Here is a 15457-nt window from a genome sequence, read left to right on the forward strand (position 1 = left end):
TTAACATTTCCAAACACACTTTTTTTAACCCCTCTGGTGGGAAAAATTAATAAATAAATAAAATAAAATCTGATGTAATTGAAACTTTTTGAGTTTCAGTAATTTAACCAACATGTACTTCATACTTTGAGGTTTGTTGTCCAGTATAACCCTGGGATGGATGCTGAGAAGACCCACTATGGTGTACATTTTACTTTATTTCTGTCACTGAAAACATGATGCCAGAATTGAGATGAGTAAAGCTATCGATTTCATACGTGCATGTAGCTCTAAGATGTTTACATAATATTTTTAACAATCTCCATTTCAAACTGCACTTTTGCTGCAGCTGATCTGCCTAACATTCAGAGCAAGAAGCCAGTAGAAAATGTACCTGCATGAGTGATCTTTCACCCCATATTGACTGGGGTTGCCTTCAGTGAAAAGGGCACCATGTGCAGTAGCTTTCATCCTCTTAGAAGTATGACAGATTCACAGAATAGCTGAGGTTGGAAGGGACCTCTGAAGATCATCCAGTCCAATCCCCCTGCCAAGCAGGTTCACCTCGAACACATAGCACGAGATCACATCCAGGTTGGTTTTGAATATCTCCAAAGAAGAAGAGTTCACAGCCTCTCTGGGCAACTTGTTCTAGTGCTCTGTCACCCTCAAAATAAGGAAGTTTTTTCTCATTTTCAGATGGAAACTCCTGTGTTTAAGTTTGTGCCCATTGCCTCTTGTCCTGTCTTCAGGCACCACTGAAAAAATTCTGGGTCCATTCTCTTGACACCTTCCCTTCAGATACTTATATACATTTATAAGATCTCCCCTCAGTCTTTTCCAGGGTAAACAGGCCCAGCTCTCTCAGCCTGTCCTCATACGACAGGTGTTCCTGTCCCCTCATCATCTTACTAGCCCATCACTGGACTCTCTCCAGGAGCTCCATGTGTCTCGTACTGGGGAGCCCAGAACTAGACACAAAACCCCAGATGTGAGCTCACCAGGGCTGAGCAGAGTGGGAGGGAGGATCACCTCTCTCTACCTGCTGACAATGCTCTTCTTAATGCACTCCAGGAGACCATTGGCCTTCTTGGCCACAAGGGCACATTGATGGCTCATGGTTAACTTGCTGTCTAGCAGGACTCCAGGTCCTTCTCCATAGAGCTGCATTCCAGCACATCAACCCCAACCTGTAATGGGGCACGCGGTTATTCCTCCATAGGTGCAGGACCCTGCATTTGCCTCTTTTAAACTTCATGATGTTTCTGTCTGCCAAACTCTCCAGCCTGTCCAGGTCCCTCTGAATGGCAGCACTTCTGGCCTACCAGCCACTCCTCCCAGTTTTCTACCAGCAGATTTGCTGAGGGTGGACTTCCTTCCATCATCCAAGTCACTGATTAATAAGTAGATGGTTCTGTGACAGGAGCATATACCCACGTGGCATCCTAGCTATTTACCGCTTGTATTCCATTTCCAGGCTAATGTACAGTCATTGTGAAAGTACAAGTTTGCTGCCAAAATTATTTAAAAAAGAAATCATCTCACTGCACTGATAAAAGTATCTGGCTAGCTGCCTCTTCAGAGAGATGTTTTGAAGCTATAAATTTTCCTCTGCAGAGACTTCTAGAGCTGTAGACAAAACATTTATTTGCACTTGCTGAGTTAATTGGAATCGAGGGAGGACAAAGAAGAAAGACTGTTCAGTAAGCAACTGAGTTAAATGTTTCTATTCTTACCAATGAGCAGAATCAAGTAGGAAAATTCTTCAAGAATAGAAAAATTCAAGTAGTAAAATTACTCAAAAAACCTGACTGCCTCTGCAAATTACAAAGATCAGCTCTGTTCTTGCACGTCCATTCAAAACTATTGAGTAAATATGAACACCTTACTGTGCCTTGAGAAACAGAAGCACTTGCCCCATCAACTTACATGTATTTGCATGATCTTTATTTTGGTGCCATATGCTGAAACTCTGCACATTTTCTGTGCATCCAAATGCTCATGCTCAGTTTCAGAAAACTGTGTGAAGAAACCAATCTGCAAACATGGTTTGCACATCACAGAAAATCACATGTAAAAATGTTCAGGCTTGGAAAATCTGGCTCCAAGTATTTAATGTTCAAGAAAATAGTCTTTTTGCTTTTCAAAGCTCCTGCTTGAAATGCTGTTTGTGGCAATTGAGTAGATACTAGATGATACGTGTAGCAAGACCCTCATCCAGCATGGTGCTGCATATGTTCTTAATTTTAAGTAGATACAGAAACTCTCTCACCTCAGTGGAAAACCTTGTTTAACATCAGCACCATATTGACTACCTTGCCATACTATTTGCTTATCTGATACAGTTAATTTTTATAAAATTCCACTTTAGAATGAGCCATCTCATCCAGCCTCAAAAAATTAAATGCCTTTTTAAAAATCTCATATGTTTTCCTATCTGAATTAGTAGAGACCCTTCAAACCAGTAACAGTATGCTACTTATTCACTACTTTAAAGAGTACATCAAAGTAAATTTAATAAGCTAATTATAAAATATGATCTCAAATGAATTAGTGTCTGAATAGGCTGAGAAAAATCTCAGACTGACCTTTTAATAAAATCACTTAAAGTTTGATAAATCTAATATTTACTTCATTTTTATTTGTGTTTGCTTATTTCTCATGTTTTCGTAGAGAGATCTTTCCCTCACGGCCTCTTGGGCAATATTTCTTATAGTTTAGTCAGTGGAACCTGTCACTGATAAAGTGTGAATCAGCAGCTGATAAAGCAAGAAGGATATGGTAAAGCCAGGCTAGTTATCCTTCAAAAGCAACAGCAGCACCAGGTACTATCCTGGTTCATTGTATTGGAGAACACTGTTAAGACAAAAGATGTTGGAGAGAACACTGTAGCCTGTCCAAACACCTGCTGGAGTAAAACCTCTGTCTACCCGTAAACCAGAAATGATTGAGTTGGCCAGTCCATGACTTAACACACAGGGGCTGTTTCTCTAAGAAAACAAACAATCAAAAAACAAAACAAAACAAAATAAGACAAAACAAAACAAAACAAAAAAAGTGTTCCCTCTGCAAAGTGGGTGTAGAGTAGAGGGAGAAGGGAAGAAACAAATGTGCCCTGATTTGACTGTGTTTATTGACACCATGAAGATTGTGGGAGAAGAGTGTTCCTGTAACCACTTATTTAGAGACTATGTTGCTGGCAGATGCATTTCTTTTTGTGTTGGAGGAGGCAAGTTTCTGATTAGCCATGTATTAAATCACAAAGGAGTGGTGGAAGGCTGTCTACAATTTTGAGTGAAAACAGACTGGCTGATATTATTGATCTGATACTTGCCCAGTGAATCTAGATATTAAGACTCTTGTATATCAGATATATATACAAGACTGTCATTCGTGTCTATACTGGTTTGATGGAAGCTCCCTTTACTACAAATGGGTCAAATACAGGAGAGATCTGTCTGTAGCAAAACTTGTATTGGCTTCATAGGTTGTGTTTGGCTGAACAACAGTCTGGTTTAGACTGGACATTTTCTGATGCCTTTCTAGACAGTATTTTTCATTAATTAAAAGTGGTTTTGAAATGGAATATATGAATTTTCCAACAGCTTATTTTTATTAATAGCTTGTGGTTTTCATCTGATGTCAGCACTTTGGGACCTCCATTGTTGGTTGGCTGTCATTTCCTCTCTCTCCCGCCAAATTAGTTCAGATCTGTTGGAGATGCTGCAGGGATCGTGCTACATTCGTCTGTTCTGGGGAGCAGTGATTTGAGTGTAACAGGAATGGAGGCTTTTGGGGAAGAGGAGGTATTTTATATACACCAGCATTGTCATTATTTTGCTCCAGCTCGGGTTCGAATGAAGACAGGCTGGTGGACTGAGGATTCAAACATTCACTTCTACACATTTTAAAATTATAGTTAAGTATTTAACAGGACAATGAATGACATCACTAACAAAGCTGCTTGACTGAATTGCTGTCCATTACTTAATTCTATCCTCTGCTTATATGTCTTTTCCAGCAGCTGCAGTATTTTTTCTTAGTCCCCAGAATTCTTCTCTGGGGCAGATTCTAGACTGCCACCTCTGAGGCCATCTGCAGATTTCCCAAGGCTGCTATTGTATGAATAATCAGCTGTCTCACTTAAGAAATTCTCTTTGTTCTACATCATTAAATGCTGACTCCTGCTGTTGCTATGACAGATCACTTTACAGGAATCTATAAGGAGAGCTGTGTCTCATATTAACAGTGAGTCTTTACCATGGAACAAAAGAATATGCTGGGGCAAGAATGAAAGAAAGTGCAATTTATAATATTTTAGCATTAGCAAATAATAATAATTAAAAAAAGAATAATAAAAATAATAATAAAAAAAAGACTGAAAATGCAATATAGTCATTTTGAGGTCCATATTTCCAGAAAGTGAATTAGGGTCTTTAAAACAGCATTGAGTAATTTGGTGCCAAGAAATATAATTCCTAACCCCCATCAAGGCATTGGTCACTTGGGGACCACCAACAGTAGGTCTCTGACCCTACTGTGGCTACAGTAGTTTGGGAGGGAAGTCAAAAGAACACTGGCTTGTTATAGACAAACTGCGTAAGAAAGGAAAATGCTTCCATCAAAAGCATGAGTGATAGCCTCTAGTGGAGGCACAATGATGGCCTAAACAACCTGACATTTTGTTCCTGTACCATGGCCTTTTTGTTTGGAAGTCCTTTCTCGGGTATCTCCCTGATCTCTGCAGCTCTCTGCTAAATCTTTGTACTAGTTACTCAAGACCATCAATTCTAACAGATGCCTTTGTGAAATGTCAAGTTTTGCTGTCAATCAAAAAACTGGCCATATGCCCAGGAGGTCTTTCTCTGTCTCTAGCTGCATCAGAGCACCCTGGTGCAAGGAGTTTAAGCCCATAAGCCCAGTATCTTTTCCTGTCTGCTATTGATATGCAGCTATTTTTATTTATTTATTTTTTTACATGGAAAGATGGAAAGAGTGTTTTTTGAAAACTTCCTAGTTTCTTTGTTCATGTTCAAAGAACCCTGAATCTTGAGAGAGGTGCAAATCTCATGCCTATTTACATGGGCAAATAGGCTTGAAGTTGTCACCCCCAGCCTATGTTTTTTATGTTCTGTTATGCTTTTAAGCCAACATCATGGCATATAAACTGACACCATTACATGTCACTGTGACCTTCTTCTGCAGGACTGCAGTACTGGAGTGCTTCCTAGACCATGGCACACTATCATGCCATGTGAGACCATATGGTGTCCTGTGGCTGAAACATGTTTTCCATGCTCTTTTTATCTTAATGGTTGCTTCCTGTCTTGAGATTTATTTTGTCTTTTTGTGTGTTAGTGTGTTTTTTATTTTACCACAGCTGTTCCTGTAGTGCCATGTCATTTGTAACAACACCTCTCGTCTGTTTTTGTATTTTGGAGTTCGTTTTCTGGATGGTATGGTGAGGAGATGCTCATGGTGTGGTGGCATATGTTCTTCTGTATGAGGAACACACCAGTGGTGACTCTGCATCATTGCTGATAGCAGGAAATATTGTCGTTTCATTCTATGTAGCTTTAAATCAGTCCTGGTTATATTGAAAGCTGCTTGAAGAAAAATAGTTTCTGCTATAGGAAAAAAAAAATAGGTAGCATTATCCAATGTGTGTGTTCCCTCACCTGAAAGCCCCTTGGCTGGATTTTCTACTGCACTGTCACAAACCCCATCAATCTCTTCAATTTCTTCAGAAGGAACAGAGGATTTGCAGGTTAACCAGTTGGAAACGCAAATATGGATAAAACCAGACGTACAGAAGACAGATGTGGACTTTTCAGAAATTCTTAATGCAATACAAGAAAGTAAGTTATCACTTGGATGTAAAATCAAGTATACAGTCAAAGAATCAATTGCAATGCAATAAAATTTTAACTGAAGGAACATACAAAGTAACAAACTGAATGATAAGTGAGTATGTGTAACTAAAATTAGTGAGAAATTTCAATAGGCAGTAAAGGACAGTAATAAGGACAGTAAAAAAAATCTTAATATCAGAGAAGTTATAGTAAGATTTGGATTATTATGTTGCTAAGGAATCCAGCAGTATATATTTCCTATGCAGAAATAATGAGATATATTGATTCATGTTACTTTAATCCATTCTTGAATGGCTGTGTGAATTAACATTGACATATATATGCTTCGGTCTGAGATCTAAGACTAGATTTGAAGTTTCATCTGTTACAGAGTATTGGGATATATTCACATTTTTGCATCTGGCAACTTTTGGGACCAAAACTGATAAGCTCAACATGACAACCAAATGCCTGCATGTCTTAGACAGTGTGTGGAACTATCTCTTATCACATGTAGTATGATGTGGTCTGAGAAGTGATTAGTCCACCCTTCTCAAATTTAACTGCATAATACTCTCAAGACTTATGCTAGAAAAAAATACTAGTCTTATTAACAAAGTCTGAAGACAGCCCAGCCAAAGACTGATGCAAAACTAGAATCTAAATGAATCTGGAATTTCAGTGAGAATTTTACATAATAGGTTGAAAAAACAAAATGCATGGCATAATGACATTGGTAGCTAGCTTCCTACTTTCCCTTTTTTCCAGTTTTATTTTAAATTGGGAGTTTTATGTAACAATTTTCTAAAGCAAGAAATAACAACTTACATTCTTGAATGCTGAAAGGCATATAAGAATGTTTAAAACCTTGTGCTCCTCTTGATTTTTATGAGAGTCAGTACCCATGCACTGCTAGAATCAAGGCATTTGGTGATGGTATTAGTTTGGGTATGGTAGGGAAACTCTCAGGTTAGTTAACAACACAGATAATCATTTGAAAATGAATCACATGGTTATTGAAGTTGTATATTTAGGATGAACTCTGTTTTTTCTACCTTACAAGGCTTTTCCCATCTGGAAACATCAATATGAAATTTTGCTTTCTCCCTTCTTCTCCTCACCCCATTAATATGTCACAGCCCAAATACAGGCCTGGGGCAAGTTGTGGATGTGTACTGAAGAGGCTGAAAAGACACTATAGTCTTTCAGAGACTGAATAGACAAGATAGATGAAAAAAGATAAGCAGATTCTGTTTGGGAAGAGACTACATCTGAATACAAGAAGCTATTATCTTCTCCATTTCAAGCATGTGGTGGAGTAGAATAAAAATGCATGATTTGATTAAAACAATTAGATGCCAAGATTAGATTTATTAACAATGCTTTTCAAAAACAGATTCTTATTTAAATTGCCAGATCTCATCTTCCCTTGGTGCTATGCCATACTTCAATAGCATACTCTCTCAATAGCATACTCATACATCCCTGTGCTGAATAACCTGAAATTTCTATTCAACAGGGAACAGATTTATTTAAAACCTCAAATGTTTAACTTCTAGAAAAACCTCCTAGTTCCTTTTAAAAGTATGCCATTTTTCTGTGGTTATAAAAAGGAGATTAATCTAAATCAATCTCAGGGGTTTGCAATGAAGATATAGACATCTGAATTCATTGCCTAAGATCCTTTTACATTCAATAGACAGTAAAAAAGGTGTCTATATCCAGCTTGTCTCATTTTAAAGTAGCTAATATAGATTACATGACCTGAAACTTGAAAGTGGCTATTTCTCTCTGTTGTCTGAAGATGGAATTTAAGGAGATAAGCTACTTTAAATCAGTCCCATAGCTTAAGCGCAAATTTCTTCACCATGGATATGTGTGTGCATGTAGGTGAAACCTACCTTATGTAAAGCAAATATTTGAAAGTGATTATTGGATATAAACTGAATAGAAATAGGATCTAAGTTGTTTTAGCAATTTGAATATAATTTCAAACCTAAATGGCATTAGACAAAGAGTCTTAATATTCTTAAAAAAAAAAAAAAAAAAAAAAAAAAAAAAAAAAAGAATTAACATTTTGATTTAAATATTATCTTAGAGTCATTTGAAAAGGATGAAACTTTTACAGGCTTGATACAGTGTTTTTCATTATCCATTTGCTGTTGGGAAGTTAACCGCTGTAACCTTCAGATACATTCTGTTGTGAAAAGATGAAAGCATCGCTATGGCTGTACAACCTGGTTTGCAATGGCTTGTTACATGTCGAAGGGAGTATCTTGTCACCTGCAGTCTGTTGTGAATAGCAAATAATTAGGATAAAACAGGCCTAAATATTCTTTCCAGAGTAGTTGCTCCAAATAGTCATTGTTACTTTTATTCCCAGTGGTTGTTAGTACTAAATGAAAATTTAAAAGGGCTAGTGTTGCTTTTAAAGATCACATTTTTTTCTTCCTAGCATGAGTTTTCTGAGCATTTCACTTTTCAGGATCTGTTTTCTGTAAAAGTAGCCAGCTGGTATATCTTTCTGTTTGGTATACTGACAAGTGTGATCATTCAATAGCAGAGATTTTTTTATTATTATTATTTTTAAATTACCTAAAACAGTTTGGTCAAAAGCTATTTTTTTAATTTCTATCCTGAATCTCTCTTGGACTGCAAATGAAGATAAAAATTTACCATCGTATTATTTACTTTTATGTTAATATAATATTATAAAAGAATTAATAGTTATTTCTACTGCTTCCAAGCTAAAGTTTACACTTGACTACCATAGTTCATGTTAAAGTCTTACACACATTTTTCCAAAGATCTTTATAAGTCTTTATAAGTTTCTTCTTGACCACAGTATACTCAGAAATTATCATCAGCCTATCAGAGTCTGGAAACCATAATCTGAAAATGGTTATGAACATGCACTGTAAAATACAGGATTGCACTGGGTGTAAAACTGCCAAACCAGGTGATGCATCTGGCCTTGCCTTGGCTGAGAAGGAGCCAAAGCCTGCTTGGGCAGGACTGTGGGGAGCTGGAGCCCAGCCCTGCTGTGGCCTCAGTGGTGCACGGGTTGATGGGCCCAGGGGTGACATGGGGTCCTGGACCTGGGGCAGGGTGGGGAGATTCCTGGGAGTCTGGCCAAGGACAGTCATGGCTAGGGGTGCCCTCAGCACCCTAACAGAAGCTGGCAAAGGCTTTCATGGCTGTTTTCTAGTTATTATCCTGAAAATATAGACTTCATAGAATCATGGAGTCATAGAATCAAAGAATCATAGGATGATTTGGTTTTGAAGGGAAAACCACTTTTCTTATGGAAAAGTGGTAAACGATTGTGTTAGTGAAAAGACAACTCTGATTTCAAAGCTCTTTTCAAGAATCCCCATAATTTGCTTCAATGTATGAAACTTCTTTCCATTGCCATTGCAGTAACGTCAAAATTAAGAAATTTCTGGCTTTTCAGAGTATTTCTCAGCATCCAGTTTACACTGACTCCCACAGTGTTTAACAGAAAAAAAAAATAATAATTTTGTTATGTCATTTTTCCTCTCCTAGTCTGGAGGTCAGAAATCAATGAATTTCCTGAGACAGGGTAATTTATCACTATGTAATAACTGAATTTAATACTTAACATGAGAAAAAGGTCTGGGCTGTGGTCACTCTAGGATGTCCACCTTGCAAAAACATTGGTGTCTTGTACCTGGAAGGCTTACTGAGTGAAGGAAAATGTTTGTATACAAAAAATCCATCATAATGAAGTAAAAACATAACATGTAGTACAACAAGATGCAGAAGGAGTCTTGTTTTTTCAAACTTTTCTGCTTCTCAAGTCTCTGAAAACCAGCTATTTTTTACTCCAGATTTTTATTAAGGAGTATTCTCCAGTACTAGTGGTTTTAAACTCAAAGATTTTCACCACCATCTACACATAGGAATGTCATCTACTTATAAATATTGCAAATATGAAGTTTTAAAGAAATTCATTCTTCAATGTTACTGATAGACCTAAAAGTCTCAAAGGACAGCTTCTGCAATGTTGATCTACAGCTTGAATTATCCAAAGTTAAAGTATACCCTGTGGTACGGTGTGACACTTGGTAACAGAAGAGATGTTAATTGACAGAAACATAATACTTCCATCTTGTCAAGTATTAGTCAGGTCCTATTTTTGAAAGAATGTTCTTATTTTTAGGCACCTTGGGTTTTGAGTGTCCATCTTCAGAAGGTAACAGTATTATCTTACCTTGCTTTTGAGCACTACCAAAAGCAGCCTCTTGGTCCAAAGAAGTTTTTAGAACCACAGAGATTTCACAAAGACTCTTTCTCATCATTTCCTAGGGTTCAGTTTTCACAATATGTGATTCTGCTACATTTGGTGTAAAAATATTTATATAAACTATTTTTTTTTAAACTCTTCAAGGATTCTGAATTATAAAGTCACTTTGTTTTGTTTTATTTTGTTTTGTTTTGTTTTTCACAAAATGAGAGGGAGAAATGAACCTACATAATGAAGCTAATCTTAAGCTATATGTGGGGTTCTTGATTTCTCCTGTAGTAATGTACACGCTGCTCTACATTGCTGTTAAATTTCACTGCCTGAAAAGACATGACTAGATACTAGCACTAGTCTGTCTCCCAAATGATAGGCCAAAAGCACATATATAATAAAATTATTATGTATCAGTCTGTTAAGATCATTTGGGGATATCTATGTATTTATATAGTGGTCTGAGGGGAACAGAAAAAGTGTAGCTGTGATTATGACTTTAGCAGCAGTGTTAGACTGTTCATGTTCATTGTAGAGGAGTAGCTGAGAAAGGTACAGCCAGCAGAAGAGTTGGGTTGGAAGTACCATCACCATTATTAAAGTGAAGCAACTAGGATTTGCTTTTTTAATTATTTATTTGGTTTTGTGGAACAATATTTTATTAAACAATATATTTAACTGATGAGATTTGGGGTAGAAAGATGTTCTCAGCAAATGTTTCAGCCCCATGTTTAAGGTCCATGCCTGAAATACCGGGAGTTTATCTTGGAGAAGCATCAAGGGAAGTGCATTGTACAGATCTCCACATTCTCACCAGCAGCATAACTTTACCATGACTGGAAGATAGTCATAGACACATATAGCGCTGATAAGATAGTTCAGCACATCTCTTATCATAGAATCATAGAATCATTAAGGTTGGAAAAGATCTCCAAGATCATCTGGGCCAACCATCCCACTATCACTCTTCACTACTTATTCTGTTTACTGAAGCTACCAACCTGCATGCCAATTATCTGTATACTTTTGATACTAGCAGCTTTCTACTACAGGCAAGGCAGTCTGGATAGGTCCTGGTAGCTAATTTCACTAGCCAGCTGAGATTCACTGCTTCCACAACTTCTACTCTCTGCTGATATGGGCTGGATTTTAAAATGACCTTGAAATAAGATTTTGTGTTCCTCACAAGACCTCATATTAATCCAGTAATTCTTTGCTTGAAACCCCCAAACATATTCACTCTCTTACACACCAGCTTGTGTATCTCAAACACCCACTTAAAAACATCTGTTTTGCAAGCCAAAGCATTACTGGCACTTCAGGAAGCAGCAATTTTAGTATCTCAAATGTCTCATCAGTTATACCAGGGCAGTCTTCACAGCAGGACGAGCAGATAGTTCAAATTCCCTGGAGGACAGCATACAGGCAAAACTTCTTTCATTTCTACATCTTTCATTGCCTGTGTCTGCAACAGATATAAGTCTCTCATAATCTTCAGAGTTTCACTGTTTCACTGCTTAATTATTTTTTGCATTCTTTTTCTCACAATTCTTTTCAGACTATGCTGAGGTGTTGATCACATACAGATTAATGTATCTCTTTTTTTTGGAGGCGCTCTTCTGGGTTTCAGTTCACTGAAGTTTCAAATTAATTCAAAATTTCTTCTATTCCAGTAGTTCTCTATGTTGAGCATTGAGATGAATTCTCCTCATATGAACATGTATGCAAAAGCTGGTCGTGATCTACATTCAGATTATTAGTTTACAGGGTGGAATGTTCAAATCCAAAACTGTTAAACTTGAGTAGTATGTTATCCTAAAAATGGATAACCTGGCACAGAATTTCTTATTGTTATGATGCCTAGATAGAAAAAAAAATGCTGTTATAAGTATTAAAAATTCTAACGTCCAAATTACACTGCTCAGGTTGGTTCATTAGCCTAGTATATAGGGTGGATTAATTTGGATATGAATTATAATTATGAATTAACTTTTCTGTTGCTGCTGAAAATATTAGTGGCCTCACAAGCTAGTGTACGGCAATCTAAAATGCAAGGTATGTTCTTGACACTGTCTTCATTATGTGCATAAAAATGAAGAAGAGTTCTTGAATTTTTAAATAGGGTCTTCTTTTTTATCTACCAGACTTTAGATACTGTACAAGGTTCATGCAAAAAGGGATCAATGTTTGTGATTGACAGGAAAAGAATAATATATATAAATTGCAGCATATGTTCATATCCAGGACAAATATTATGAAGAAAACTTTCTCTGGCTTGTGATAGTGAAGAGCAGGATACCTGAAGACACTGTGGAGTCTGTAGCACTGGAGATTTTTTTAAAAAGATTTCTTAAAATAAGCTGTAACCCCATGAAGAAGGGAAGGGTGAAAAGGAGGTCACAAAATGTTCATGATGTCTGGGTAACAGTTAATGGCCTTTAATTTCTGGCGGCTCTTCAGTCTCTCCATAGTGAAGGAATGGGAATTTACACCTGCAGTCAGTAGATAGAAATGGAGCTAAATTGCCATCAGCAATTAGGAGATTTTTGGCTGTTCCCTGTTAATATAAATTCATATCAACAGGAATTACAACTGCCTGTCACCTACTTAGGGGAGCTGCAGAAAAGCAAAAGGACCAGGAGGATATTGCACAACATAAAGAGTCCAAAAGTCAGTCAGGTTTGTAAAACAATGAGGAATAGTGGGCTAGAAAAATTTCTGCCAGGAATGATGATTATTTGATAATATCAAATTATCAAATTTCCCTTAGTTAGGGAAAGAGGCTCAGCAGCTGACCTTGCAGGTTCCCTCCAACTGTTATGACTATACTGTCATAATTCTGAGTTTTGCCTATGAATCATGAGGCTGGAGAGGTGAAGTCTGTACAGCTAAGGCTTGGTCCTCAGCAAAGACATCTTTCTTCTCCCCACATGCATCTTTTCACCATTCTTTCACCCCAGATCTGCAGCCTCCAGGGTGCAGCAGTGGACCATTCTGGCTGCAGCCTGCCTGCCCCATGTATCCCATCTGATAGCTACTCAGTCTTTGAAGCCACGACCCTTATGTGGAACTGCAGATGTGTACAACCACTCTGCCCACAGCTTCACATCACCTCCTTACTCAGCAGAGCAGGGAATGTCACCCTAAAGCTAAATCTCCTCTGATCTTGAGTATAGTGTCAGCATCTAACACATTCCTAGCCTTCCTTTTTTTAATTTTTTTTTATTTTTTTCTGTTTGGTTTTAATTAAAATAGCTTCCTAGAGACTTAAGCTATTGTTTCATGCATATCTTAGGGTTGTGCAGTAGGTAGATCTGAATATGCTAGCATTACATGTACCAAAACATATCAAAATGTACAAAGGCAATCATCTGCTCAGGCTCATTTATTCAGCGTCTTTCAAATCGCAGTACTTATGTGAAGTCTTCTGCCGTGGATCTGCGCAACTTCTAACTGGATACTTTTTGTAGTATGTTAAAAATACCTTCCTTATAGAAATAAATTTTTAGAGGCCATAATAATCCAGAAAGCAATCGTTTAGCTACTTATCCCAAGAGAGAAGCCAAGCAGATAGCTAATGTATGTTTTACTGTGACAGATGATTACTTATTTGACATCAGAGAGATACTATGGTATCCTAAATCTTCATTAATGTGCATCAGGAGATTTTAAGCTTAACATAGTAGATACTTATAGCAGAACTAAAAAGTGGGATTGTTATGTTACACTCAGTGTCTTCATTTGGCTCAAATGTGATTTGAACATATGTTTTTATTTTTGTTTTTAGTAGCTAAGGATGTCAACATTTTTTTTGATGAGTTAGAAGGTGTGAACAGCCCTTCCAAAGATGATGATTCCCTGCTTCACCATGGTAACTTGACCAGTACTTCTGATGATGCCAGCAGGTTGGAAGTAGTGGGAGAGGTAAGAACATAGAAAATTATTAATATGATGGTCATTATAAAAAGGGAATAAATGTAGTTTCATTTAAAATCTCATTCTCTTCGAGACATCTTTTATATGACCTTTGCTATGGGGATTGTTTTTCCATTCAAAGATTATTATCTTCATTTATAATTTTAAGATTACAATCTTAATTTGAGACATCAAATATCTCAAACTCAAAATAGATTTTACTGACTTCATGCATACCCACTGAAAAGTCTATACAGGCCTTTGTTGTCTACTTGTTTTCTGAACCAGCCAAGTCTAATGTTTCACTGCTTCTGAAAATATTGGGAAAAAAATGCCTATATTAATCCCTTAGGGGAAAGGAAGAAAGAGAAATTGTCATAAATCTCTTGTGAGAGGTACTTGGTATCAAATACGTGACATATTCCCATCCAATAAAGAACAGAAGAAACTTGATGGTGCATAATGGTGATGCAGAGAACATACTGGGGAGGTATGTTCATTGCATAGTCCCTTTTAAATAAAGTCTTAATGGAGGCAAAACATTATAGGCTAAAATATGAAGAATTGGGCTGAAATTCTTTTTTGTGTCCTGCATACAGAAAGAACATGATACCCTTTAACTTTACTTTGACTGCCCTACAGCTCATAAATGCTAGGTCTGTCTCCTCAGGGAGTGAAGAGTCCAGGGACTCACCTCTGGCCCTGAGGCCTCCTTTCCCCTGCCTCAGGAGTGTGGCTGTATCTAGAGTACTTACTTGGAGTGGTCTGTTGTTACCTCCGAGCTGTGCCTGAGGATTTTTTGGCAGAGCACTGACTGGCGCAGACCAGAACTAGCAGGAAACATACTAACAATTAAGAAGCATGGATGACCATAAGATGTTGTTGTAGCCCCGGCCCTGCCCCTCTCTTGTTTACTGGTTTAGATAGGATTTAGAAGATATAATTACAGACAGTGTCTTTCTTAGGATCTAAAGTCTTTTGTGGTGCAAGCTATTTTGTAAAACACTGCTGAGGAGAGAGTCAGAGATTTTCCGTGTGCTAGAATTTCAGCATTCATAGAGCTGTGCTCCTGGAATGTTTAGACAGATAATTAAAGCAACTAAATTCAGGCCATCCAGAGATATGTTTGACCTTGCTCACAATTTCATCTTCCCCTTCTCTCACTGCTCTTCCACTGCTTCCCATGCAACTTGCAAAGGGCCCTCTCCACCTGCTTGCATTATAATAGGGTAACCTGACATAATATTCCTGTGTAGTGTTTTGTGATCATGTACCACATGGTGTCTAACTAAAGGACTGGGTAGAAGGCACGTGGTCTTTGCATGTTGAGGAGGAAAACTAAACAGAAGATGATCAAGAGGACAAACAATGACAGAGAGCAATATATGCTGCTGTTAATTTAGCAATGCTGCAAAACTGTTTTCAACTGTTTTATGAATCTTTGTTATTTTTT

General features: G+C 37.5%; 1 protein-coding gene across 10 annotated transcripts in view; it reads left to right on the forward strand.

Moving 5' to 3' along the window:
- Positions 1–15457, forward strand: part of ANO4 (anoctamin 4) — a 221767-nt gene that overhangs the window by 102904 nt on the left and 103406 nt on the right. For 6 of the 10 annotated variants that reach the window (XM_084506049.1, XM_084506043.1, XM_084506040.1 and 3 more), the window contains 2 exons: positions 5727–5837; positions 13877–14013. The exons of 1 other annotated variant lie outside the window; for it this stretch is intronic. In XM_084506049.1, coding sequence (XP_084362175.1) covers positions 5727–5837; positions 13877–14013 — 248 coding nt within the window. The remainder of the gene's footprint in view (positions 1–5726; positions 5838–13876; positions 14014–15457) is intronic. 3 more of the 10 variants (XM_084506047.1, XM_084506050.1, XM_084506048.1) reach the window with 2 other exon arrangements.

This window comes from Aythya ferina (genome assembly GCF_964211825.1).
Source record: "Aythya ferina genome assembly, chromosome: 1".
Classification (NCBI taxonomy): domain Eukaryota; kingdom Metazoa; phylum Chordata; class Aves; order Anseriformes; family Anatidae; genus Aythya; species Aythya ferina.